The sequence below is a fragment of the Lentinula edodes genome (genome assembly GCF_021015755.1).
Source record: "Lentinula edodes strain Le(Bin) 0899 ss11 chromosome Unknown C8R40scaffold_55, whole genome shotgun sequence".
NCBI lineage: Eukaryota > Fungi > Basidiomycota > Agaricomycetes > Agaricales > Omphalotaceae > Lentinula > Lentinula edodes.
In genome coordinates this window covers 2,890-29,075 of record NW_025764361.1, presented here as the reverse complement: position 1 = coordinate 29,075, position 26,186 = coordinate 2,890, and the positions used below count along the sequence as shown (strand labels likewise).

The following is a 26,186-nucleotide window of genomic DNA, read 5'->3' as shown; positions in this document are numbered from 1 at the left end:
ACCAACAATTTCAATATAACACCTCGCAATTCCATGCCAACAAATACTGAACCATAACAATACAAGTATCTGTCTGAAAGTGTAACATCATCCATACTGAAAAAATGTCTATAATCCCTCTGAAAACATTTAGCTAACAACTTGAACAAATTATTTGATCTCATTTCAGAGAACCCATATGGAGATGAACAACAAAAAATAGGTGATGAAGTTGATCCTCTTTCACATATTTTCAGAGCACGTTTCACTTTCACCAACTCATCTTCAGACAACTCTTCAAACACAGACATTATCACAGGTAACAGTTTATTATCTATCAAAAGCTCAACGCACCGACCAACTTCAAGATGCACTTTAACATGACAGTGTAACGTATCAACTACAGCTGAACCGAATTCTACGACACACTGTTGATGTACATATGAGTACAAACAAATATTTTCTGGTCCAACCACAAAACTCCTACCTGAGAAACTCAATAATGCTTGGATAACATTATCCAATGCAACATCATGTTTAACCCGATTTGTAGAAATAATCAATTTCTGTGTCGACAACTTGCTTAGATGAACCCGACAATTATTAATATGTTCTGGTAACAACCAGAGAGGAACATTGCCACTTAATGTAACAGCAGTAAGCAGCAAGGAATCCATAGTCAAATGCAACTACATCAAAATATACAAGACCTGTTATATAGGATATCATCACCATATCTAACATGCTCTATCTCAATTGAGTTGCCATGACCAACAGAAAATGCATAGTCACATATATCCTCGGACGCAACCCAAAATCTATAGACATTCCAAGATCCAATCTTTGCCTAAACATCACATCACCAAAATGAGTATACATCTCATTCTACTTGCTCCAACTCGGGCAACATTCAGCAAGTACACAATGAGCTTGACTAGAAGGAGATAAAAAAAGGATATCACCAGCAAACCGACACTGATCAAATCGAAACCACCGACTCGTACGTACATATGTAGACAATTAATCAAAGAACTTCCAAAACAACACCCAGACTGCGTCAGATACGCAACCAGTAAATCCACATCCCTTTCCGTTGAATTCTTCTCGTAAGGATAAAGTCCATTAACAGCCGACAACAAATTGCTTTTCTTAGACAAAAACATAACAAGCACTTGACTGCAAAAGTTCAATGGATGCAACTATCCCTTTACCCTTTATATCATATAAACTACACGAAATAAATTGACATCACAAGACAGAATCACGGATTAACTTCGCATCATTGCAATCTGATCTCACAAAACGCCACCGTTTCATCCCTACAAGGACCTCCTCCTTCAGAGTCGGTGATATAAACTACACGAAATAAATTGACATCACAAGACAGAATCACGGATTAACTTCGCATCATTGCAATCTGATCTCACAAAACGCCACCGTTTCATCCCTACAAGGACCTCCTCCTTCAGAGTCGGTGAATTCTTATCCGGAATTCTAAGCTATCAGCATTCTGGGATAAATCTTGCTAAACCCCCACGATGTCGAGCTTTAATGAAGCGCAGAAGAAAGAGATCATCGTCCTTGGGGCGGGTATGTGAAAGTGTTCCATCCGCGAGTCTATCTTTGCTGAGATCTTATCATCCAACGTCTCTCCATACTAGGTGTAATTGGTCTGACAACCGCTATAAAGATCCTAGAAGACAAAGGCACCGAGTACAATGTAACAATTATTGCTGAGACGTTCCCTACGGATCCACGGACTATCAAGTATACCAGCTTTTGGGCTGTTAGTTTCAAATCATAAATGGATCCGGGTCTGTGAGATCTAACACGATCCATTACAGGGAGCACAATATGTCGCTACTCGTACTGAAGATCTTAATCTACGACGAATGGAGCGGGAAAGCTTTGATGTGGTTTGGGCAATGTCAGAGCCAGGTTCCGGTGTCGCCGAAGGATGCTTATTGAGATGTACGGATTATGCGCATCTTCCAGAGGAGGAGCGACATCCAGATGGCGAAGATCATCCATGTGCGTTCATGCCTGATGCGAGTACAAGTTCGAGTTCTCAGGCCACGAGTTGTATATTCACCATTTGGTTTTGCCTACACAGTTCCGCCAACTTCGGCCAGACGAACTCGCTTCTGGCGCCGTTCAAGGCTTTGCGTGCACTGCAGTGACCTTTGACATACCTCGCTACCTCCCATACCTCCTCGCGCGGTTTACTTCTGGTGGAGGTTCGATTATCCGTGGCAGTGTCGCACACATACAACAAGTCCTCGAGGGTGGGACTAAGCTATTCGCCAGTGGTAGGTCGATATCCTCTTCTGCATATATATCCACGTCTCATCTCTCTTGAATATAGAAAATTCATTGAGAAAGCCTTCGCCACCCGATGCAGTCATTCTTTGTGTTGGTCTTGGCGCAAGATTCCTAGGTGGAGTTGAGGATAAGGATGTCATTCCGGTCAGGGGACAAACAGTGCTTTTGCGAGCGCCATGGGTACGAACTATGCCTGTTTTGAGAGACTTGAAGGACGGAGCGATGCCGCCATATGTTATTCCCAGGAAGGGAGGCGATGTGAGCGTGTTCAAAAGCCAAGCACCAGAAATCTCGTTTCTGATTTACTATAGGTCATCGTCGGAGGAACCTATCACCCTAACGACTGGTTCGTCTAACCTTCACTGACATCTGTGTGAGAATCACCAATCCTTCACAACGCAGGTATCCTCATCCTCGACCAGAAATCACAGAACGTATCCTTGCAAGAGGACTGAAACTCTGTCCTGATCTCGCACCCCCAGAGATCCGCGCTGAACGCGAACCAACTGTGGACGATTTGCGTCCGCTAATATTGGATGTCGGTGTGGGCTTTAGACCTTATCGAAATGGAGGAGTGAGAGTCGGTGTAGAGTGGATGGACTCCGAGTCATCGCCATTGAAGGATAAGGGGAAGAAAGTTCCTGTGGTGTTCAATTATGGGTCAGGATCAAATATTCGATTCGCGAAGTTGGCTGACGTTTGCATTTTATGTATCTCTGTATGCAGGCATGGTGGAAATGGATATCAAGCCGCATGGGGCTCTGCTATAATGGCATTGGAGTACCTGGAAGGTGCGTTGAAGAATCAGGAATAAACACAGAAGAGTTGTAGCATTCTGATTAGTTGTGGCCACTGAGTAATTTGTGTGTATATTATATAGGCAAGCTGGAAGCACATATGTCCATTCGTTAGCTCTGGTTAAATGAATACAGGATATGCTGATAGTGAACGCGGAAAATGAGCGGCAATATCAATTGATGTGGTTTTTTTTACTCCACAAGCGCCGGCACTCTGCGCCACTTTCCACAACCACCATGACAGCCGCAGGAGCTTCACTCATCGCATACATACTAACCTCCTTAATTATTCTGTCAACCTACTTCTTCTTTCCACATTCACTATCAAAATACCAGTACACAACAACGCCGACGTATCTTCGTCCAATATCAACCCTTCTGGTCCTTTGTCATACACTGTTTATCCTGTATGAGCTCCTCCTGGACCCTCCAACAAATCTTTTCACCGGGTTAGATGTGCCTTTATCATATCCTGCGGATTCGATACGCAGTTTATTATTGATGTTCTCAGATGATCCTGCTGGTGGTCTTCCCAGTAAAATCGAGAGAGTTCTAACGAGATTAGAGTCTGCAGCGATGAGGTTACTATATGTCAGGTGCGCTCTGCGCTCTCTTCATCAGTTCTATATGCAAACATCCTTGAAATGGTGATAGATTCGGACACGATGCGATTGCTACATGTGAATTCTGTATTTCCTGGGACGATTTTTCGCTCTATGTTCTTCCTAGTGCACTTTGGGACTACCTACGCGAAGTCTTCATAGTGGGCGCTTTGACGCTAAGAGGGACACGTCATGCTCAGCATCGTTCCTTTAGCGTAGGTGTGCTTGTGGCTGCGGCAATGTTTGAGGCGTATTTCACGTTGACAGCTAAAGTGAGCATCCCAAAGGACTTCGAAGACCCAAATAGCGCCTGGCGGAATATAAAAAGGCTATATGGTGGTTACGGTGTGGTCATGGTAAACAAGTTTCTTTGTTGTGGGGGAAAGTAAATTGACCTTTCAAACAGTGGCACGACGTTTTGCTGCTGGCCCGTAGAATTGTCTTCCTTGTTCTTCCGATCGCAGTACACTTTGTACTCAAACCGTCTCCTCTTCCTCTGTCGTCAACTGTGCTATCAAACACCGTACCACAAGGCGGTACTGCCCCAGTGCCTCCCGAAGCACTGGCCTTTCACACGCTTCAGTCCTTGACAACAAAACTGCAGCTTCTACGGCTAACGCGAGGTGCTATACCACGCAATCCAACTTTACGTGCCGCCGCAGAAAGCTACTGGGCAGCAGAACGACAGGAGGGCGAGTGCATACGCGCTGATGAGGATGTGCAGGATATGGCGCGCCGTTTGGGGCTTGGGTTTGACGAGTCATCCAAGAGCGGTACAGGGGATGTAACATCTGAGGGACCGCTACTTAAGCAGGTCAAAGCCGCAGTACAGAAGCTGATCAATCAAGGTTATGTTCCCAGTCCGTTTTGGAAGCCATCTCCGCCTCAATCACCAGGGGGTTCTTAGATTTCTCTTGTTTTGAAAAGATCGGGAAATATGTTGATGAGTAGGTTAAGATCTCTGTTGTATTTCGTTCTAATCAATATCGTACATTGTGCAAAGGAGTCGGATGTTCTCCGTACACTTTCCTGCTCTATTTGAATTCATTTGGATAAAATCATCAATCATCAATTTATTTACTTGGTACAGACTACTGGTCGTGCATCCGCCGATGCAAGGAGATGGAAATGTGGACGACCTTCTGGGAAATCGACGGAATCTTGTAGGATTTATACAAGGAAAGCGATGGAAAATACATGTTGTCAAGAGTGGACCTATCGCTTCCCCCCAGCGATTGACTAGCACATACAGTATATCATAGAATACATAGTTTATCGAGGTCACCACATTTTATAACTCTCGGGTTCAGTGCTACGAAACCCTAGTAGTGCAGTATCTCACGACTAAAAGCGACGGTCATGTCGATCCCATCGATGCCTGAGAGTATACCCGGTCTGGAGAAGGACTTCAATCTCTTGCGTGAAACTGTATCTGGAGGAACATCCACTAGATGGATGGACCACAAAAAGGTCAAGTTTTACACCAATGCCTTTATTTTTCATGGAAATAAGGCAAGTTTTGAACGGCTTAACTATTCAATGGAACTCCCAATTATTAGTAGGTCTTACTGGGCTATAAGAAGCGTGGATTTGGTCTACATAAGTTGGTCGAGAATTACTTTACTCGTCTTATAACTCAGCCAGATGTTTACGATTCGGATTATGGGACAGATATAACGGATTCGGTAAGTGGACGCCAATTTTTCGCGCACCGGAATAACGTACTACGATTTTCTGTCGTACAGGAGGAAAAGTAGAGCTAGGGGAAACATCTCTCGAAGCTGCTGCTCGTGAACTAGAGGTAAGAGACCCTAAGGCTAACATTCTAAATACTGTAATTGACAATTGACGTCGATCTCCTCAGGAAGAAGCAGGGATCAAGTCTGCCCTCAAACATATTGGTATCCTGTTTTTCCTCAGCGACGGGGAGGACTGCGCCTTTCATATAGATATATACCGAGGCGATGGATTCGCAGGCGTCATAACCGAGTGAGCATGTAGGTCTTCCGAGATTTGAAGGTTGATCGCTGATTCTGTTCATTCACCATTGACAGGTCAGAGGAAATGCGACCAGAATGGTTCTCCACCAGTGCCGACAATTCTCCGGATACAGGGGAAGCTCCATCTATACCTTATGAACAGCTCTGGGAAACAGATCCCTACTGGTTCCCTTATCTTCTTTCGAATACCCCGTTCCGAGGCAGGGCAGATTTTCGGATGGATTCGGATGAGGGCAAACTTTTGCCGTGCAAGTGGTGGTTCGGTGTACTGGGAGGATCTGCTGAAGTGGCAGATTAAGCACCTTTATCTTGATGTCACTAGAATAGAATAAGGTCTTCTTGCTACATGATTTCAGATTAGCATATTTTTAAAGCCTCAACACCTAATCTAGGGTTTCATTACTGCTTATTCCATTCCATCGCTACCTCTCTTGTCAGTCGTTCTATATGTATCTTCACAAGAACATACCATTCACCGATTAGCAGATAAATGGAATCTCTTGGACCTGCCCGCTGGTCGTCAATTCGACCTTGGATTCCTCCATTGTCACTTTCCGTGCGCGAAATAACCTCTGTTTCGGTCACCTTCGTTCTGTCTGCAGCCACCTCGGATCAGAACTCAGAGACTGAATTGTCTCTTGCTGATCTTGGGCTCTCTGCGGAGGATATGCATGAAGACGAGGATGTAGCTGATGATGAGGATACGAGCACCTCGGAGTTGGATGCAAAGAAACCATTATCTATGGTTTCCAGCGCCCTGAATGGAGGTTTATCTGTGGAAGTGGACAGAAGCTCATGGAGAAGGGTTTTTATCCGAATAGACGACAAGGCAGACGAAGCTGTGATCATAGTATATGGGCTTCTACCTGGTCGCCAGTATGAAATCGTCCTTGAGCTTGTGCAAGGTGGACATACGAATAGCATCAGACAACAGGTCACTACTGAAGGTGTGTATTTCTATGCAGCTATACGTTCGACGGTTCTCCAACTGCCGTTTCCAGAGAACGAAACCAAAGACGCGTCTCATGCCTCGGATAGCGACTCTACTTCGAAATCCACAGCAGCCTCTTCGTCTAGTGACATCAATGTTCTCAACACCTCCGCTCAACCTAGCCCTCCATCGGATAGTAACGGAAGTTCTCCTCAGCCGAGTTCATCACCCGGATATGGTTTTGCGCCCCTCACTCTGGAGGATCGTCTTAACCAACTTCAGCACACCCTTTCTGTTCTGAATTCGGAACAGGCTTCGCTTACAGCCACGATCAAGTCCTCACGGCGTGATGCTCAGAAAGCAGATGCCAATCTACGCTCTGAAATCGACGTCCTGAAGCGAGCATCGGATCGTTATCTGTCTTCGGAACAACGCTCCAAGCAGAAAGTCCTTGCTTTACAGGAAGTTGTTAAGCGAACGCAGATAATTACAAAGGAGATGGAAGCGACAATTAAAGAAGTAAATGCCGAGATCCCAGGTTTGAAGGAAGAGAAACAAAAACGGGAGGCAGAGCACAGGAAGGTGAAAGAGGCTGCGAACAAAGTCCGCAGAGAGAAGGATGCGCAGGCGGAGCAAGAGCGGAAACGAATTGAGTCGATGAAGAATGAATTGAATACCCTAACCAAACAATTAGAAAAGCTGGAAGTGAAGAAGGAGAAACTCGAGGGCGGCGTCATCAAGGAGTTGGAGGAGCAGTTGGAAAATGTCGAGCAGGAGATGGAGATGTTGGAAAGAGAAGAAGAAGAACTTTCTAACGGGTCGTTTTCTCAGCCGATGACATCCCAATCTATCGGGCCTACTTGGACACCTGGTCTTTCAGGTCGTCACCCCGAAGATGAGGTTCCGAAAACTCCTGACCCAGGAACAATCGGTCGACCATCGCCAAACTCACTATCCAAGCCGTCATTGATACAACGACCTCAAGGGCTTGTGCATCTTCCTAACCCGCTTTCGATTTCGAACGCCCATTGGACACCTATATCATCCCCTCGACATAGTCAGCCGCATAGTCCTAACCATATCAATCAACGAACCTCCTCACTCCCACAACCTAATCCACAAGGAAATCCTCATCATCTTCACCACGTTCATCACCACTCGCAGCAACACCAACACCATCATTCACACGCGAATTCACATTTCCCCGCTGCTCGACCGCCCCAACCGAGCCCTACGATCATTTTGATGAACCCGAATCGACAGAGTCTAAAAAACACTCCCGGAGGTTCTATCGGTACACCTGCTTCTTCTGCCGTTCATGCAGTCGATCCCTCTGAAGCAATCTCGAATAGTTTGTCACCTTCTCCTGCAATGGGATTTACTGCGTCTGGGGTATCTACCCCAAGTACGACTGGATCTACGTTATCTAGTCGTGCTCCGCCTTTCGAACCCGGACGTAGTCTCATCATGCGTTCTACTTCCCAGTCAAGAACGCGTGTAGGGACGTGATCCGTTCCTGTACCTTCTCTGACTCTGGTGGATCATGTACGTTATCGTTCCTTAGGCGAACGATGCTGATTCTCGCAATATGTTAGCATATCATTTACACTTGATATATATGCGTACGATAATTCCAAATTTGAACATAGTCAAGGATGAATCGATGATGCATATGTCCGGCTGATTCTGATGCATTCGAAGGTTTTTTCTAAAAAACATATTCGCGAAAGCGCGCGCAAAAATTCGTTCAACTTGGAGCTTTTTGGGTGTTTTGGTTCACTTTGGTTGTAGCTCAAGTCCAAGTTGCTTCAGGAGATGGAGGACAAGAGTCACGAAAGTTCGTTCTGTCTGTACTCTTCTCCATGTAGTTGTTCAAGTTTGTTCAATGAGTATCATGCCGCCGATCGAGAGAGCGCTTCAGCCGTCATTGGTGATTTTTATGGAATTGCTATGGAATGTATAGTGACTGCAGTGGTCCAATCCCAGGGCAGGGTAGACAACAACGTTCAGTCTATGCATACGGTCGAATCGGAGAGTAGATGCGCAAATTAAACAGTCAACGATTGTTCATACACGTTGTTTTTTTTGTCTCGGATTATGGGCGAAAATTCGTACTTCGCAAACGGAATTGTATTTTGGTAAATCAAATAAAACATGAAAGGATATAAGAACGTAGCAGTATGTGTGAGAATAGGAACGTTGGTATCCGACTCAGTAATGTAACTTGCACTACTATCTAGAAATCCATCATAGCCCGAAGACAATAGTGTTGCTAGCGAAAGTGAAGTCGTCACAGAAATGAATCTATATTCGACGTTTTGTAGATGGGAAGACCCGTCCTAGCGCAAATAGGCTGAAATGGATGGGGGGCAAAAACGTCGTTGAGAAAAAGTTGAATGAGAAAATTTGGTTTATATAAAAACAGGAACCACGTGCGCTGATGGCCGCATGCGGCAAAAGAATATGATTTGAGCGTCCAGCATCTAAACGATTGAATCGTACAGTCAGCCTTCCATTCATCCTCACCCTCCTCCTCTGGTCCTCAGCCGTCTTGCTATGAGCTGGTCCTTCTACGCTGGCACAACGACTCTTGTTGCTGTCATCCTTTATGTTTACATCCGGTCCAATGATAAGAAATTATGGAGTACACCCGCGAGAGCGCTGGAGGTGTCACCGAGGAGGATTACAGAGGAGGATGTAGAGGAACTGAAGGAGCGGATGAATCAGATGGGTGAAAGGAGACATTCTGCCGAGGCCGAGACCTCACCAAAGACAGGGAGGAAGTATATCGTTGTTGGTGGGGTGAGCTGAGCTCTCTTTCGTTTTCGCGGTTCTCTGAGCATGCTTCTTGTAGGCGGGCTTCCTCGGAGGTTGGATCGTAATACAACTTCTTCAACGCGGCGAAGATCCCAAAAACATCCGTGTGTTGGATATCCGATTACCTGCGAGGCGTGATTTGAAGTATGGAATCGGGAAGGATGTTGAATATCTTGTGTTAGATGTGAGTGATAGGGAGGCCGTGAAAAATGCGTTTAAGAAGCCTTGGCCTGATGCAGACGCGTCTCCTTCTCCCTCCATACCAATAACAATCTTCCACACAGCAGCCAACATTCGGTTCTACGAACGTTCCGCTTCTCTTTTACACAACTCAACGAGAGTTAACGTCGACGGGACGCAGAATATCATCGATGCTGCACTCGAAATCGGCGCCTCTACGCTTATTTATACTTCTTCTGGCTCCGTAGGCGTGCGAGCGTCGAGGTTTCTACTGTGGCCTTGGGAGAAGGAGCCGAATAATTTCGTACAGAATTTGAATGATGACGATGCGCTGTTGCCGAAGAAACATACCCAGTTCTTTTCGAACTATGCTTACTCAAAGTATCTAGCGGAGAAACGCGTTAGGGAGGCGGATAAATCTACATTAAACTCACGACAACAAAGTTATCGTCTCCGCACAGGCTGCATCCGCCCAGGCAACGGTATCTTCGGTCCTGGCGGGGACATGCTCTGTGGGGCATACCTCGTGCGCCAGACAAATCCAACCTGGATATCGAATATTGTTTCCCATTTCGTGTACGTGGAAAATTGTGCAGCAGCGCATTTGTGTTATGAGCAGCGGCTTATAGAAGTAGAGCGACAACGCGGTGTTAATTTAGAAGTTGCAGATATCTCAAGTCCGAATATTCCTCCTCGTTTTCCAGACATCGGCGGTCAAGCGTTCACTATAACCGACCCAGGTCCTCCACCCACATACGGCGACGTCTACCTTACTCTTGAAACACTCACCAACGGACAAACGTTCTTTCCGGAGATATCGCCTACGCTGATGATCTTCATCGCCTACATCATCGAGTGGTACTACCTCCTGAGAGCTTTTCTACTCTCCTTTCTTCTGGAGCTTTCTTCCGTGTCTTCAGGCGTACCAAACAAACCACTTTCAAATTTCTTCTCCAAACTAATTCAACTGAACAATTTCCTCCTCCCATCCGTAAACAAGGACCTCGTTAATCTCCAACCCTCGTTGTTCAATCTAACCATGGTTCACCTGATATTCGATGATTCCCGCGCCAGGATGAAGCCGGAACAGGGCGGACTGGGATATCAGGGTAGGTGGAACACAGCAGAGGGTTTGTGGAAGACTTGGGATGCACATCGGAAAGAAGTTGAAATATATGAGAAGGAGAGAAAGGACGGCGTGATTCGGTTGGATAATCAAATAAGGAGTGATGGCGCTGGTGTGAGCTTTGGGTTTGGGATGGTTAGAGGGCAGAGAGGAGTTTCAAAAGTTGTAGAAAAGGTGCAGAGGGTGGAGGAAAAGGTACAGAGGGTGGAGACAAAATTTGAGGAAGTGACAACTTAAGATATGTATGTATTTTGGTTAAGATGTTGTACCCTGTTGTACCTAAATTATGATTACTCCAGCTCGCAGAGCGTGGTATGTAGAGGTACTGTCGAGGTACTATACACTGATCATACCTTTTGAAGACCCGTCCAGTTAACTAGTGCCAGTAGGAGAATGACTGGCATGAGTTCTCGTGCACCTCATGGCGGAAGACCCCGACTACAAAATAGCTAGAATTCAAGCGCCTGAATTAGACGCTCAGCAATTCAACGTTGCCGACATCACCCGGCTCGTTCTTCGTTCTTCTCTTCAATGAACTTTGCTAGGCAGCGGCTCGTAAGTCGCACTCTGTTCTATACTCTCGAATATAGGACAGGACTTACAGTGACAAATAGCTCAAAACCGTGAAATTTGGAGGCGTGGGCTCAGTCTCTCTAGGCGCAGCCAGCGGCGTCGTGTTGCTTTCTTCATCAGGTCCCAGTGGTCAGACAAAAGAAAAGGTTCGCGTCTTGTTAGTTGTTCAATTTATCCTTGAATTTGAATCTTGATGTTCATTTTCATTTATGAACGGCTGTTATTTAGCTTCCCATATACCCTCACCCTGATCCGGAAATTCTCCTCCAAGAAGTTCCCTCTGAACTCGAAAAACAAATCGGTGTCGCAAGGAGAGAGATAACGTCGAGGTATAGAGATGCACATAAGCAAGTACAAGGGTTAGTGGATAGGTGGATTAATATTGAGCATGCTGTTGAAAGTGCGTTTCATTCTTAACTGATCTCGTTCGTTTTTTCATTTGTTCATGTCGTTAATTTCCACAAATTTATCCTTCGAAATCCTTCAAATATTATTAATGCCGTTCACTAATAAGCGCTATCCCTCCATTCACAGACCGTGTCAAAGCAATAATTTCTCCCGACGAATCACTCACCCCATCTGTTCTTTACATCGGTGTTTCCACACTGACTGGGTCCATTTTAACCCGTTCTCGTTCTATCCCTCTTCGGTTGATCTTCCCACCACTTCTCTTCGCTCTTTCTTCAGCCCATTTCTTACCAAAAACCACCTCGAACTTCACCTCATACCTTGGTTCGCTCGAAGACACATATTTCCCCACTCTAGCTCAAAAACACGACGTGGCTAAGGCGCATAGCGCGATGACTTGGGACAGAGCAAAGGAAGCAGTGGAAGGTGCAAGGAGGAGTGTAGAGGGTGGTGTGCTTGGCGGGGTGGAGAAGATGCAGCAGGTTACAGGGTTGAAGGTTGGGGAAGTGTGGAAGTTGGGCGAGGAGAAGCAGGGAAAGGTCGTGGAGGCAGTGAAAGCGCTCGAGGAGAATGCGAAAGAGGCGGAGGTTCGTGTCCTAGAGGCTGCGAAAGTCGTAGAGAAGAAGACTGAAGAGGCTGTCTCTGATGCGGAGACGAAGAAAGAGGAGATCAAGAGACTCGTTTGATCGGATTGCGATTCTATGATTGATACTATTGGTTCTGACTAGAATGCAATCTAATGTTTTTGCTGTTTTCATGTATCTGACCGTGCAATGTTCAAACTCGAGGATTCACTGCTTCCCTAACCAACTTTTTGAACCATTTCATCAATTGATTTGAAATGGGTATCACAAGGTAGGTTTACCGACAACAAGTTTTTTTTTTAATTGCAGGAAACAAAATTTCGACATAAGACAGTCTTGACTCTCACTGTAATAGTTTAAATCCGCAACAATAAAAATCATTGTTTGTACAGAAGGCTGGCATGAATAAATTGCGGTTGTAATGCAAAGAAAACTCAAATTCGGGGTGAGCAATGAATCACAGCAAAACAATCTAATCAAGGTATGTGAGTGCCAACGGCTGATCATCGAACGGTATCAAGTACCCTCTCTATGCCAAAAATCTGGTAATATCGATCACCTCAAAGTTACTAGTGTCTAGTGCATCGGGAGAACCATGTTTAATGAGCTGAAGTTGAGCATGAAGCTCTGCAAAGAGTTGCTTTTTATCGGCCAGCTATGCACGAAACATTCATGAATGATATGGAACATGCTTGCCAGACTAGAGAAAAAGGGACTGACATTATAGCTGCAGGCATTTGCCCCAGAAGTACTCGGTAACGCAAAGAAAAGGGTCTCAGTAACAGTTCCACTCGCAACCGGCTCAATTTGAGGATATGTGAGCCTGAATGGCAACATGTATGCCCGGATATCAGCTAGGTTTTTAGAAGGCTCTGACTTTGCGTTTGAAGGTGGCGATTTTGCGTTTGAAGGTGGTGATTTTGCTTTTGATTTCTCTCGGCGTGCAGGTCGCGATTTCCATTCGATCAAGGTACTTGTCTGTGAAGACGAAGTCAACTTTCCATTCCTTGTCTTTGCCTCTCGGGGTGCTTTTGGCTTTGCCCACTGGCACTGAAGCGCTTTACAAACTGTTTCCCCGATACCAAGGCTAACAAAGCAAACGATTCGAGGTCGACATTCAACAATCTTCCGAAGGAAGCCTGGTACTGCTTGTGTCTTCTCGTATGCAGAAACCTCTTTAACCTGACAGTAAGCTAGTACTGAGTGGAGAATGAACACACCAACTGGATTGAAACTCACTGAAGCAGTCGCACGAGCAACGAGGTCAGTCTGCATGCATTGAAACAATTCATCAGCATGTAATGACTCGTAAGGATATCTACAAATTCACCAATCCGAGAGAGAATCGGCGCGGGAGGTCGGGGGCATGTTCAAATGTGGTACCAGGAGATATTAGCTCAGCATGGAGAAGACAACTATAAAATTGATTTCCTCGACCAGAAAAATGTAACTTGTTGCCTTCAGAGGTCATGCTAGGACTTATCGACGTCAAGAACCGTATTCAGTCGTAAAAGCTCGGTGTGAAAATTCATGGATACTTACTTGATTCCACAAAACACGACTGTAAAGAGATCACACTCGTGTTCAATCTATCTGAAGTAAACCAAAAACGAGAGACGTACTATCAAGATTAATCAAGAGACGGTCTGGTATTCCCGTAGGCCGCTCGTCTTTTGAAGAAGGAAAGCCCTCTGGTCCGGCCCTGGTGCGCTTGGCTGCTAGAGGTCTCACAGCCGAGCGTGCTGAAACCTTCGATTCAAGAGGTGTAGGAGCTACTTCCTCGTCGTTGTCTTGCTCAGTGTCTTTTTCTTCTCGTTGTTCTTCCTCTTCATCTGAGTTACGTCTTCGTTTACTACCTAGGGCATAGCTTGTAGCCTTCTTATTCCTCGGAGAACGACGAGCAGTTTGAGCAGGAGTACGGATACCAGCAGGAATTTGAATCTCCACAACTGGAAATAGTCGTGGAACAATATCTGCACTAATATGGATGAGCTCTTCCATAAGTCACAAATAAAATTGCGCCACTTTGTTATTGACTAACAGACCTGCTAGTACTGGATATTATAGTCGAGGACCCTGGCGTGTAGGGGGCTTGAAAGCCAGCCTTGCGGCGACGTAGGTCTTGAAGTGCACTTGCGGGCACGACTGGAATCTTTAGGGCGGCCATGAATTTTACTATTACCGTTCAATTGGACGCATCCAATTCAGCATTGTGATTCAAAACTCGAGAGCATAGCGTAATAGCTCTTGAGACAGTGGCTTACAAGAAATCAAAAAGACACTCAAAACGCCCCAGATTGTCGCGAATGACGAAGGAACTAAGTGATGAAGCTGAAGGAGTGAAACCAAGAAAAATTGAAGCGAGAAGTTTTCCCTTAAATTTCAGGCGGGAGATCCACGTGGCAATAGTAGCAGTCACTTACGTGACTTAGTGAGTTATGTATGTATGTACGAAGCTTGGATTAAAGCTGATTCGCCATCATCACGACACTGAACTTTTGCAATCTTTCGTCATTCTGAAACTGAATCGAATTTCAAAAGAGAGAAGTCAAAGCAAAACTTACGGTCTACATTTGGATATTTAAGTGTTGATCCAAGCTTTCTCACGCTATCAACATCTTCATGTCACTCCATCACTGGCGAACTCCTCTCTATAGCCACGAACGCGCAGCTCCTTCTCGTTCAAGCTATGTTACTGCTGGAGAGAAACCCTTGTTCTCGATACTAACTACGGAGGACCTAGAACATAGACATTGCGACGGCATTGAGGCCAACGATGAGCTCTGGCGCTCTTTTCGCCGAGATCACAGCACAGAATCCTATAATTCGGATACATATTCTTCAAACTCCTCATTCACACTGCATGACAATTATCACAAAGGAGAATCTGAAGAAGAAATGCCCCCAATCGGTTTCGAGAACGCGTCGAATCTCCCATCTTCGGCTTTCATTTCTCCAAGTTCTTCTCTCCACCAAGTATTCGAGCAAACCCTAGAATCCTCTATGCAATCAACTCTCATCGACTACCCTTCTGGATTTTTCTTTTCCTTGGGCATAGGCCCTGAAGATGATACTATGTTTATGCACGATCCGTTCAAGTTTGATTACGCACAAGACAAGATTCCTCTCGGTCAAGACAATCTACAAATGGTTAATGAGGACTCTGCTATTTCCACCAACTCTACAACTGTCCACAACTCTACAGCACCTGACGACTCTGCTTCTCTTTCATTGAACCGTGCTACTTCCGCCAATTTCAATATCCACAATTCTACAGCACCCGACGACTCTGCTTCTTTTTCTTTACCTTCTGAACGCGGAATGAGCCGCGCGATTCGAATACAGTCTTCGTTGGACATACTGCGCACAGGAAGGATCAGCCCGGTAGAGTTCCTGACAGAACTGCTTGACGTGACTAATCCAAGAAGCGCGCAATTTCGCGGAAAATTGTATTCTAAGACGAACAAGAGGGTGGATGACCTTTTGGATAAGATTGTCGAGGACCCCATGGGAGAAGCACTGATCGAGGATTGGTTTCGACGTTATGGTTTGAGAAAGGTAAGCCTGTCACGTTCATACGTCATTCGCGGCTTAATTTGACCTTTCAGAGAGATTCGGTATCGTCCATTTCATGCGGAAAAGAAAACATATTGCCCGGCACAGGACTTGGAAACGCTCAGTATTATCGTTGTGATTGATTCCGATAAAGAGAGATGGTCGATCGGCGGCGTAGACTCTGCCAAATGTGTGTAGATTCTTGTAACTATCCTTCCCACACAATGCAGATGCGCCTTGATTCCGAGATGGATATACCCAGACCAATTGGACTCGGAGGTTCACCGGAATCCTGGGTGATGTTCATTCGTCGTCTATTTCAGATGTCAGTGACAGGCGCATCCTCTTATCGCAATACAGCTAAGTATATGGTGATGCCGAATAGGATCTGTTCAGGCTTCTATAACTTTGTCGAAGCGATTCTGGGTGTCAATATATGCGTAAAGCACATGTTGATGCAGTAAACTTGGGCAGTATGCTCTTTTGTGTTTCTCAGCGTGCTCTATTTCCATTCATCTAAATGTTCCTCTGCGGTCAGGTGTATCATCTATCGAATGCCAAGCCAAGGTGGTCCAAAGAAGATACCTCGATGGTACAAAATTTATTCGGACAAACAACACTCGATCTTAGTCGGGTAGGATGCACATGGTATCCCCGTCTAGTAGCATTAGAGGACTTCGCTGAGTAGTAAAGATATACCGCATTCAGTAGCAAGAGAAACTGTGATCTTAATTCCCCAACAGATTCAGAATTCACATACTCGTGAGACGAAAGGTGAGCAAAAATCAGTTTGGTTTTCGCATATGCACGCGATAACTCATGCTTGCAGCACGATTTGTGGACTTCAAAGGTCTCTGTGTTCCTGTTCGGAACCTCCAACAATGTCACTCGTGGCGCGTCCTTCTTGCCTCCTGCTGATAATCGATCCCTTATGGCCTTTGTACCTTACAGCCGCCATAGGGCGCTTTCAACCTAACTCGCACTTCTCACTTCCCGATATCAATCGGCACACCAGTTCTCTATTGACTCGTGTTATCGCTACACCTGTATTTTCCAGATAAGCCAAAGTATGGTATAAAAGCCTCGGTGAATTTTCCGCTGTTCAACTGGCCTTCCAGATCTGCTCACCGCTAGCATCATGGTTCGCCTCTCTTCATATGCCGCTCTCCTCTCTGGTTTTGCTTCCTCCATGGCGGCTGGTATCCCCACCCGTCGTGCGATGGCCGTACACGACGAGCGTGAGCTCCCCGTTCATTTCGCCAATGCCGGTACCCCCAGCCCAGACACGCTCATGAACCTGAAGCTTGCGCTCACTGCTAGCGATATGGCTGGTCTCGAGCAAACGTTCTGGGATGTCAGCACCCCCGGCAATGCGTTGTACGGTCAGCATTTGAGCTTTGAAGAGGTATGTGCATATATGTAGCGTTTTCTTGAAAACGGGCACGAATTCATGAGCATACTCGTTTCTAGACGAAGGTCTTTGCGGCACCGACCACGGACACCGTGACCGCTGTTACCGCATGGTTGAACGAAAATGGCATTAACAACATCACCACTACCGGTGCATTCGATGACTGGCTTGCCTTCACCGTTCCCATCTCAACCGCCAACTCACTTTTCGAAGCTGATTTCCAGAATTTCACCGAGATTGGGGGCCCTACACAACTGATCAGAACTTTGTCTTACTCTCTTCCTGTAGACTTGCAACAACACATCAACTTGCTACATCCATCGACAGATTTTGTGAGGAACATTAAAGGCCCTATATTCCGTGCATCTGTTCCTGGTTCGAGCTTGAACAACACTGCTCGAGCATTGACAGCCCCTTCCTCATGTAATTCTGTCGTGACTCCTACATGCTTGCAAGATCTATATGGAATTCCGACCACCCCTGCCACTCAGGCTTCGAGTAAGCTGGCCGTGAGCGGTTTCATCGATCAATGGCCACAGGTGAGATGATCGACATACCAACGCGTCTTCTCAATTTGCCTGACGACCTGCCAGACAGCGGATTTGAAAACTTTCTTAGGTGCTCTCAGGACCGACATTTCTTCGGCCACAACTTTCACATTGCAAACCCTAGACGGTGGTTCAGATCCACAAGCTGCGAGAGACGCAGGTATTGAGGCTGTGAGTTCCACTACCTATATCGCTTCAAAGCCAATCCAATGAATGCAACATTAGAACCTTGACATTCAATACACAGTAGGAGTCGCTACTGGTGTGCCAGTAAGAATATCGTTCTATTTTATTACCATCAGACTAATATTCGTCCAATCAAGATCACTTTTATTTCCGTTGGCGAGGATAACACGGACGGAATCGACGGTTTCCTCGACATCATGAACAATATTAACGCTCAAACTGCGCCTCCCTTTGTAAGTGTATTAGCTGAAACACTGTGTGTTCTCGTTTCACTGAACATCATCCACCAGGTTCTCACTACTAGGTATGCATTTTGAAAAAAAACTGTCAAAGAAGGTGCAGCTGCTTATTTTCTCTAGCTATGGCTTCGACGAGCCAGACCTTACCAGCGCTATGGCCAAGTATGCGTCCTCATCAGTCCTACTTCGATTCCTGATGATGCTGACTGTCTCCTCTTAGTCAATTATGCAACGCCTACATGACAAGTGGCACCCGCGGTGTATCAATTCTTTTTGCATCTGGTAGGCTGTTTCCCTTACGCCTCGCATTAGGTGTGCGCTAACATCGACTCAAGGGGATGGTGGTGTATCCGGAAGTCAAAGTCAGAGCTGCTCCACCTTCATTCCTACCTTCCCATCTGGCTGTCCCTTCTTGACCTCCGTTGGTGCAACACAAGGTAGATAGATCAGTAATAATCAGTTTGGAGATCATTCTAACATGTTTGCTTCAATCAGATGTTACGGAAACCTCCGCTTCTTTCTCCAGTGGTGGATTTTCAAATATCTTTGCTCGACCATCGTATCAGACCACACCTGTTGCGACCTACCTAACAGCTCTCGGCAGCACTAACTCTGGCAAATTCTCAACCACCGGTCAGTTGTTTAGATTCTAAGACCATGTATTTCCGTGCTCACTAAGCTCTTTCCTATCTAGGTCGTGCCTTCCCAGATGTTGCCGCACAAGGTGTCAATGTAGAAATCGTCGATGGAGGCTCAAGTAGGAGGCTCTCTTGTCTGTTATCTGAAATATGCATGATAGTCTTCACCCATAGCTGGACTTGTTGATGGTACTTCGTGTGCCAGTCCCATTTTTGCTAGTGTTATTGCATTGATCAATGATCGCCTCGTCGCGGCGGGCAAATCACCTCTCGGCTTCTTGAACCCCTTGTATGTTTGTTCTTTCTTCCTGAGAACGAGATAAAATCTCACCAATCGCTCCAAGCCTGTACGCTAACCCTACTGCTTTCTTCGATATCACGACTGGTGACAATCCCGGATGTAAGTGAAGAATTGAATTGACCATAGGCAGAACTGATCATAATATCTATTGGTCTAGGCAATACCAATGGTTTCCCAGCCAAAGCCGGATGTAAGTTCCATTATGTCTAAAAAGGTTTCTTTTGGACTAATGTCGCATCGTAGGGGATCCTGTCACTGGGTTGGGAACGCCTAACTTCGCAAGTCTATTGGCTGCTGCTGGAGTTTAAGCACTCGAATAACACGACAAATTGTATCTATGCTGGCAAACGATTGTACACATGATGTCCTAGATACTAATGTACCAGGACACTAAGAGTAATATCATGTATTACCGACAGGGAATAACAGGGAATTGCATTGCATTAAACTAGCAGCCGACTGGAACATTTGCATATTCTGCATGTTTTGATGGATGATCATATCTTCATGTACTACATAAGTTATGCAAACTATGGCGCGACAGATATTGAAAAAGTCAGTGTAGTAAAATTTTGTGGCCAACGAGAAAGAAAATGGAAGCAAGAAAAAAAAGCATATGAGAATGGTATGTCGTTGTATTTGATGCCATGAGTGTCCTATCATTGCTCTCCCAAATTTCCTAGCCCTGCCTGAAGGTCTAGGAGAGAGTCACCTATTCGTGCTTGAATTACGGGTACGTCAGTGTCGAAGAAACTATCTCTTCCTGTTCATCCTCTTCGAGCTTGATGTTCACCTCAAAATGGCCCAACATTTTCCTTCCCACCCATAATATCCACACTCGTGGAAAACCGCACTGTACCAGATCCTTTAACATGACTCTTCATTCCCCCAGCTACACTCGGCACCTTCTCCTCCGTACCCGCCATCGATATCGATTCGTCATCAAAGCTGACGTCTCCCAACACCCACGCCTCCTCAGGCATTTGCTCCAGTAAACTTGGCACGCCAGCGTATATATGTCCCTCAGGAAGTCGAAGGGGGCTTAATGCAGAGGACGAGAGATTCGGATCGCCAAAATTGCCGACGCCTGTGATTTGGATCGATATATCTCCTTCTTCCATGGGAAGTCCAGGCTTGGGCGCAGAGGCAGCAACAGAGGATAAAGATGTAGCGGAAGTTGCGGAGGTAAGGGAGCTATGGGATGACGAAGAGACAAATGTTGATGTTGAAGTAGATGAGGACAATGAGGACAAGCCCGAAGACTCGGAGGAAGACGGAAAGAGTGGTTGTCGGAGGGAACTACTTCCTCCGAATCCAAACGCACTACTCCTTCTGCGCCCGGCGCCGATTCCACCAAGGCCAACAACGCTCCCAGCAGCAAAACTACTCCGCCTCCTCCCCACCGGTGACGATATCGGTGACGACGCATTCGACGTGGGAAACGTCGACCCCATACCTAAGGAATCGAATTTAGAGACAAACGCCGCGAGAGCCCGTCGTTCATCTTCCAATTTCGTACGAATCCACTTCTCTTTCTCGAGTTGTCTGACCAATTCCTCCGCCCATCGTTCCTTCTCCTCCCGCTTCTTCTTCTCTTCGTCAAGTCTGGATGACCAGTCTTTCTGTTCTCTATCCAAGTCCACCCGGGAAGGAGATGGCTCGCGAGTGAATCTTGCGTTTTCTAATTCACGGATTTTCTTGGCCTGCTCCTCGATTGTCTTTGCTTGGTCTTGAATTGTTTTATCTTTATCACCAGCGTCGGATGGGACAGAGGAGTCGACTGCTCGTGCCGCTTCTAGGGCGGCTTCGAGGGAGAGGATTTGCGTCTCTTGGGAGGAGAGTTGGAGTCGGGCTGTAAGGAGTTCTTGCTGGAGCTGAGAGAATGGTTTCGTTAACGAAGGCTGAATTTGTGTGTCTATGTAGGAACTTTGAACAAACCTGGTACGGGCTCATATCGAAATCCACCTTGATAGGACTCACAGGCCTAGATTCGCCTGGAGGACCTCCAGCAGCCTCATCTGTCACAGTCTGACTGGTAAGTATAAGCCTTGTGAGCTGTTGAATCCTCGATTGTAAATCCTGCATCGCCTGAGACTCATCCGCCTTTTCCTGCGCGCTCATCCGTCTTCTCTTCATTGTTACCTTTTCCTTCTCTTCTTCTTTCCCGTCATCCAACATGTTCTCCTTCTCCTCCAACCTCCTTTTCAAATCATCGATCTCCTTCCTATACCTCTCGATGAGCGCATCGGTGTCGATAATTTCTTTCTTCTGAGCATGCAATTTGACGCCCTTGACGCGTTTTGCGAATAGGAGGGTTGAGGTTGACTCGGCGATTGCGGAGGGGTCGGGGTTAATTGTGCAGATGACACTTATACGGGCATTCCCTGAGAGAGAGGGTTGGAGAAGCCTGGTGAGTTTGGAGTCGCGGAAGGGAATGTGGTCACTATAATGATAGCCGGTTTAGCTGAATCAAGAAGAGGTAATGTGGAGGGCGTACTTCTTCTGTTTGGTGGCATTATCTGAGAGTTTTCCGATGACAGTACCGAGGGTAAGAAGACTGACAACCAGGTGTCAATAAAGGTAATGACAAATTGCATCGATATGTACCTCGTATTGATATACTTGCCCTCTCGCGTCCGCTCCTTGTCAGACGTAGCTTTTTCGGAGCCCGCAAGATCAATGAGGCTCTGGAAATGGAAGTGAGTAAATAATGTGACGAACCCACTGGATACCTACCAATACACTGGTCTGTACACTCCTACCATCTCGCGATTGCAATCGCGGACCGCCATGATTGCCACCAGGACCAGGAGTTTGTCGACCACTCGGGGTTGCGCGGCCACCGCCCGGTGAAGGGGACGAGCTGGTGGAAGCATCAGCCCGCTCCCGACTTTCAATAACGAGTCGGAAAACCGAATGACTTCGGCTACTACGTTCATTCCAATCCGTACAGGCCGTCCGACGATGGCTTTCGCCTCGCTTAAGGACATCCTGGACACCCTTGATAGAGGTAACGACCTCCTCTCTAAGCGGCGCAAGGATAATGTCGCCATTAGCAGTGCCTCCCTGTAATTCAACCTTGTTTGGTACGCCTGGCGGGGCAAGGAGATCGTGGATCTGCTCGTTGTATATCTCCAAGTACGAGCAGCGGAGGAGGTATTCTCGTGTTTCTGTCCGGCGGATGTAGCTGAACACTTGGCGCATAGCGCGAGGTATGATACCAGGCTCGACTTCGCTTCCAGAGAGTGTGTATGTTTTACCGGATGCAGTTTGTCCGTATGCAAAGATGACTGCATTAAATCCTTCCATAGCAGCGACGACATGTGAGCGAGCGACGGTTGTGAAAATTGGTTTATTTGCTGAGCCAGTGAGAATGGCATCGAAGGTGAATGAAGTCGGTTGCCTGGCATGGGCTGGGTCTAGTTCAATAGTGTTGGTACTTACTGAAGGCTTCCATGCAGATTTAGAGTCTGGTTTCACTCTAAAGGGCTCTCAGTTATCGGAGTATAGTGAAACATCAAAATATTGACCTGACAGAAACCATGACTTTGTCTTCTTTACCATGATCAGCCTGCATCGTCTTTAGCCACGCTTCGTCCATCTCCCCGAGTGACACGTCTGCCGGTTCCACATTCTGATAGTCGACCAAAACTTCCTCAGGATCGACATTGGTTACGTCCATCTCGCTTGTCCTTGCCATCGACGGATCAGGAGTGGTACCACGCCTGGGTGTACCAGGTGTTCGTGGTCGGCCACTGTCGCTCTTTGTGGGTGAGCTGGGTCTAGATCCAGGTACTGGTGCCAACGTCGTAGGTTTCGAAGAATTCGTTCGCAGGTGAGCTCGGCTCCGTACATCACTCGATATGGGCGCCTTATACTTTTTGTGTGTCGAGGCCAATAGGTGGGGAGCAGGAGTCACTGTCGCTCGAGTGAGTCGTTCCATGGACGTGCCGGCTCCCACTGGGCGTTTCGGTGTGAATGGAGTGGGGCGGGCAAGCTTGGATGTTCCAGCATTCGTCGACATGGTTGCGTTGATCTTGAGGGTATCAACGTCGCGTGACCGCGTGGAGATCGGTGTAATACTTTCGGCCGATTGGGCCGCATTCAGCCTAGACCGAACTTTCCTGAGCTATCTCTGGCTGGGATAGTTTTAAGCCGGCCTGCGCATCCTGCAGAATTTTGCTCTTAAAGGATTTTGATTTTTGGCGTGCGTCGGTATGTGGTTTGATATTTGAGAATTCTGGTTCTTCCATATCCCACGATGCAGGGGAGCCACAACGGTAGGATAGTTCTTCGCGCTCATCAAAAGAGTTTTCTATGATAATACGATTCATCTCCTCAAAATTAATATCATAAGTGATGCAAGGGGACTCCTCAGGTACTAAAGGCACCCTGGAAGTCTTCAGAGAGTCAATTTCCTCCTGCGCCAATCTGACATGCTCATCCCAGAACTCATGATAGACATTTTTGGAAACTTCCACTGCCAATTTGTAGCGGTGACTGCACTTAGCAGCCTCAGATTGCTCGCGGGAATCAGGACATGAAGACATAGTAGGGTTTTATAGAGCCACTCTTCAAGGAAGACGAACGATTGACTGGAAAACAACGTTGGTCAGTTTTCACCTGCAGCTGTTTATGCATATAAAGATCATCATCGTCATCATCTTTAGGGTGCGATGCAGCAGACATGGATGAGGCTGGTTGAATGTTGAGACTTAATATTTTGCGTGGGAATGTTACTGGCTGTGCTGCGCAAATTAGCGCCTCGAAATAACTACTGATTCGTACCAGTTCGTACCTCGCCATTGTTATTGCAGTTCCTAGGAATTTGAGTTGAAGAGCCTGCGGCGGGCATGTCCTGACTGTTCTCATCTGGATCTCGAACATCGGTGGGGTCGAGCATTGAGGCAATCTCAGCCTCAGAATCAGACATCGGTCAACGTCAAAGCACAAGATCGATACAATGACTCCTTAAGAAACATAGCCACTATGATAATCTAAGTGCTCGACTCTATAGTCACCATTGTCACAGTGCCCATCGGAACAACAGAGTTAGGAGAGATAGATAGATAGATAGATACGCGGCTCCGTCGAGGATGGGGTCCCACAAGGGAACAGCCGGGCCCAACCATCCTGCTTGCAGTGAATGCTCATCCGACGAGGGATGGTAGACTGCAGCGGCAGTGGAGGGGGTAAATACATGTTGCGGTACATAATACGTAGTAGGGCTGCCAAAATGAATCATTCCTCCTCTGAGTCGTCATTGTCTGTGCTCGCGACTTCTTCCAGGTGTGAATCTAGGCCAGTGTCTAAGTAGTACTGCCACCGTCCAATCACGTCGTGTATGAATTTCGCCGTAGGTATAACTAGAGACCAGTCGAAGATGAGCAGCTTGAGGTAGTGTAGGGCGGACGAGTCTGAGAAGATAGTGTTAAGCGGGAGGGGACAAGCTTGACAGATGTCAGATGTGAAGACGGAGCAAAGGGAGGATATGCTATTCAGAGATGGACATTGCAACAGGACATGTTGAGGAGTTTCCGGATGAAGGTTGCAAGCCCGGCAGAGTCAGTTGAGGCACTCCGCGATGGACAACTGGCGGAGAGGCAAGGGGGAAGCACGAAATAGATAGGGAATGTAATCACCGCAAAGTAGTTTAGCGATGGCACGGCAGTGTGAGTGGTTCATCACTCGCATTAGGTAATGTTGGAGCCCAATAAGCTGCAGCTTTGGCAGGCCTTCTTTGTTTGGTTCCAGGTGATGTCATAGAAGGGATAGTTTGGACCATGTGTTGATATGGGAGTGTAGATTGTTTTTGGTGGAGAGTTCGATAGATTTGATGAGTCTATCAATGTGGTCTCCTTCGAGACCTCGGAGGTTGGGTAGGCGATGATTACCCAGTAGTTGGCTGATGGCATAATCCAGGTCAGAGAGCCAACAGGGGAAGTGGAGGTTGCGGAGGTTGTTGCTCTCTTTGAGGGCGATGGCGGCATAGTGAGAGTCCGGAAGGTCCATGAGGTATCTGAGGTAACGGAGGGTAAGAGATACACGGCGAGTGCGGATAGGCATGATGCCAGTTTCAGTGTATAGCGGGGAGATTACAGAGTTGCTGGAGAGACCCACCATGCAGTGAAGGAAGCGGATCTGAATGTCTTCCAGTAGGCGTAGAAGGCTAGGGTCAGTGTCAGGTATGATTTCGCATCCATTGGTGAGGTGACAGTCCACCAATGCAGTGTAAAGTTGTTTGGTGATCGTGGGAGGCATGCGATGGTTTCCGACTAGAAGATCGCAGCCAGTGATTGCACGCGCAGTTCCGACGGCGCAGTCCCATTTTTCGGTGTAGTGGGAGGCAAAGATGTTGCGATGCGTGGATTGGAAGAAGACCCCAACGTAGCGGACCACATCGCGGAAAATTAGAGTTTTGCCAGAGAGAGTGAGTTGGGGGAGAGGATGTGGTAGGGGACCAAAAACCATGACCCAAGATTTATCCGCGCTAACAATCAAGGCGTTATCTCGGCACCAGTTGTGGAAGGAGTCCAGATGTTGTTGGAGGCCCAGGTGGCCGCGGGAGATGAAGACAATATCATCTGCATGTTCGAGGTGAGAGATTACGATGGTTAGTAGCTCCATGTCCTCGGGGTCAGAGGGAAGATTGAAGCTGGAGAGGAAGATGTTCCAGAGGGTGGGAGAGGAGGGGTCACCCATGAGGACACCACTAAAAGCGTGGAACCCGTCAGACAGTTGACCATTGTGAGCAATGGTGTAGGTCATTTGGCTGTATAATGAGCGGAGCCAGTCGAAGTACTTGCCTGTGAGGCCAGCGTCAGAGAGTTTGTTCCACAGGGAGCTTTGGTTGGTGGAGGGAAATGCATTGGAGATATCAACAAAGGCGGCATAGATGGTTTCACCTCGCGAGCGAGCTTTCTCAATGATTGTGCGAAGAATGAAGGCATTGTTATTGGTGTGAAACCCCTCACGGAAGCCGTTTTGGG

The 26,186-nt window shown here is 46.8% G+C and overlaps 11 protein-coding genes across 11 annotated transcripts; 8 read left to right on the top strand and 3 right to left on the bottom strand.

Moving 5' to 3' along the window:
• Positions 1–1,233: 1,233 nt before the first annotated feature.
• On the top strand, positions 1,234–3,322 carry C8R40DRAFT_1130817 (D-aspartate oxidase). Its single transcript, XM_046229188.1, has 8 exons — positions 1,234–1,569; positions 1,641–1,765; positions 1,824–2,027; positions 2,093–2,288; positions 2,345–2,559; positions 2,613–2,647; positions 2,704–2,961; positions 3,028–3,322. The coding sequence occupies exons 1-8, from the start codon at positions 1,518–1,520 to the stop codon at positions 3,113–3,115; spliced, it is 1,173 nt and encodes a 390-aa protein (XP_046080482.1). The 5' UTR covers positions 1,234–1,517; the 3' UTR covers positions 3,116–3,322.
• C8R40DRAFT_1130815 (uncharacterized protein) lies at positions 3,311–5,036 on the top strand. Its single transcript, XM_046229187.1, has 4 exons — positions 3,311–3,694; positions 3,753–4,056; positions 4,107–4,647; positions 4,704–5,036. The coding sequence occupies exons 1-3, from the start codon at positions 3,336–3,338 to the stop codon at positions 4,605–4,607; spliced, it is 1,164 nt and encodes a 387-aa protein (XP_046080481.1). The 5' UTR covers positions 3,311–3,335; the 3' UTR covers positions 4,608–4,647; positions 4,704–5,036.
• C8R40DRAFT_741156 (uncharacterized protein) lies at positions 4,855–6,088 on the top strand. Its single transcript, XM_046236067.1, has 6 exons — positions 4,855–5,212; positions 5,281–5,303; positions 5,372–5,385; positions 5,446–5,501; positions 5,565–5,689; positions 5,755–6,088. The coding sequence occupies exons 1-6, from the start codon at positions 5,060–5,062 to the stop codon at positions 5,996–5,998; spliced, it is 615 nt and encodes a 204-aa protein (XP_046080480.1). The 5' UTR covers positions 4,855–5,059; the 3' UTR covers positions 5,999–6,088.
• A 102-nt stretch (positions 6,089–6,190) lies between these two features.
• C8R40DRAFT_1059553 (uncharacterized protein) lies at positions 6,191–7,204 on the top strand (the record flags this gene model as incomplete). Its single annotated transcript, XM_046225273.1, has 2 exons — positions 6,191–6,647; positions 6,702–7,204. Coding segments are annotated over 2 exons (960 nt in total), but the record flags the coding sequence as incomplete, so codon positions are not given.
• A 1,983-nt stretch (positions 7,205–9,187) lies between these two features.
• C8R40DRAFT_1059499 (uncharacterized protein) lies at positions 9,188–10,991 on the top strand (the record flags this gene model as incomplete). Its single annotated transcript, XM_046225269.1, has 2 exons — positions 9,188–9,433; positions 9,486–10,991. 2 exons carry the CDS (start codon positions 9,188–9,190, stop codon positions 10,989–10,991), a joined length of 1,752 nt encoding a protein of 583 aa, XP_046080478.1.
• Positions 10,992–11,285: 294 nt separating this feature from the next.
• On the top strand, positions 11,286–12,421 carry C8R40DRAFT_1176696 (apolipo protein O-domain-containing protein; the record flags this gene model as incomplete). The annotated part of the gene is made up of 4 exons (XM_046232556.1): positions 11,286–11,309; positions 11,369–11,473; positions 11,556–11,727; positions 11,862–12,421. 4 exons carry the CDS (start codon positions 11,286–11,288, stop codon positions 12,419–12,421), a joined length of 861 nt encoding a protein of 286 aa, XP_046080477.1.
• A 178-nt stretch (positions 12,422–12,599) lies between these two features.
• On the bottom strand, positions 12,600–14,700 carry C8R40DRAFT_1130803 (uncharacterized protein). The gene is made up of 8 exons (XM_046229186.1): positions 14,584–14,700; positions 14,365–14,494; positions 13,942–14,297; positions 13,862–13,880; positions 13,650–13,797; positions 13,559–13,588; positions 13,040–13,501; positions 12,600–12,974 (listed from the first exon to the last, which is right to left on the bottom strand). Exons 2-8 carry the CDS (start codon positions 14,484–14,486, stop codon positions 12,849–12,851), a joined length of 1,263 nt encoding a protein of 420 aa, XP_046080476.1. The 5' UTR covers positions 14,487–14,494; positions 14,584–14,700; the 3' UTR covers positions 12,600–12,848.
• Positions 14,701–14,942: 242 nt separating this feature from the next.
• Positions 14,943–16,264, top strand: C8R40DRAFT_1130801 (uncharacterized protein; the record flags this gene model as incomplete). Its single annotated transcript, XM_046229185.1, has 2 exons — positions 14,943–15,877; positions 15,928–16,264. Coding segments are annotated over exons 1-2 (746 nt in total), but the record flags the coding sequence as incomplete, so codon positions are not given.
• Positions 16,265–16,734: 470 nt separating this feature from the next.
• C8R40DRAFT_1130800 (family S53 protease-like protein) lies at positions 16,735–19,630 on the top strand. The gene is made up of 16 exons (XM_046229184.1): positions 16,735–16,941; positions 16,993–17,279; positions 17,345–17,824; positions 17,879–18,004; positions 18,059–18,103; positions 18,157–18,252; positions 18,310–18,323; positions 18,379–18,420; positions 18,479–18,540; positions 18,594–18,695; positions 18,754–18,891; positions 18,953–19,015; positions 19,071–19,185; positions 19,241–19,296; positions 19,355–19,387; positions 19,441–19,630. Exons 2-16 carry the CDS (start codon positions 17,013–17,015, stop codon positions 19,503–19,505), a joined length of 1,704 nt encoding a protein of 567 aa, XP_046080474.1. The 5' UTR covers positions 16,735–16,941; positions 16,993–17,012; the 3' UTR covers positions 19,506–19,630.
• A 289-nt stretch (positions 19,631–19,919) lies between these two features.
• Positions 19,920–23,419, bottom strand: C8R40DRAFT_741048 (P-loop containing nucleoside triphosphate hydrolase protein). Its single transcript, XM_046236066.1, has 6 exons — positions 22,728–23,419; positions 21,934–22,678; positions 21,805–21,884; positions 21,695–21,754; positions 21,136–21,640; positions 19,920–21,071 (listed from the first exon to the last, which is right to left on the bottom strand). The coding sequence occupies exons 1-6, from the start codon at positions 23,219–23,221 to the stop codon at positions 19,992–19,994; spliced, it is 2,964 nt and encodes a 987-aa protein (XP_046080473.1). The 5' UTR covers positions 23,222–23,419; the 3' UTR covers positions 19,920–19,991.
• On the bottom strand, positions 23,307–24,130 carry C8R40DRAFT_1176692 (uncharacterized protein; the record flags this gene model as incomplete). Its single annotated transcript, XM_046232555.1, has 3 exons — positions 23,307–23,720; positions 23,821–23,940; positions 23,996–24,130. The coding sequence occupies 3 exons, from the start codon at positions 24,128–24,130 to the stop codon at positions 23,307–23,309; spliced, it is 669 nt and encodes a 222-aa protein (XP_046080472.1).
• Positions 24,131–26,186: the final 2,056 nt, after the last annotated feature.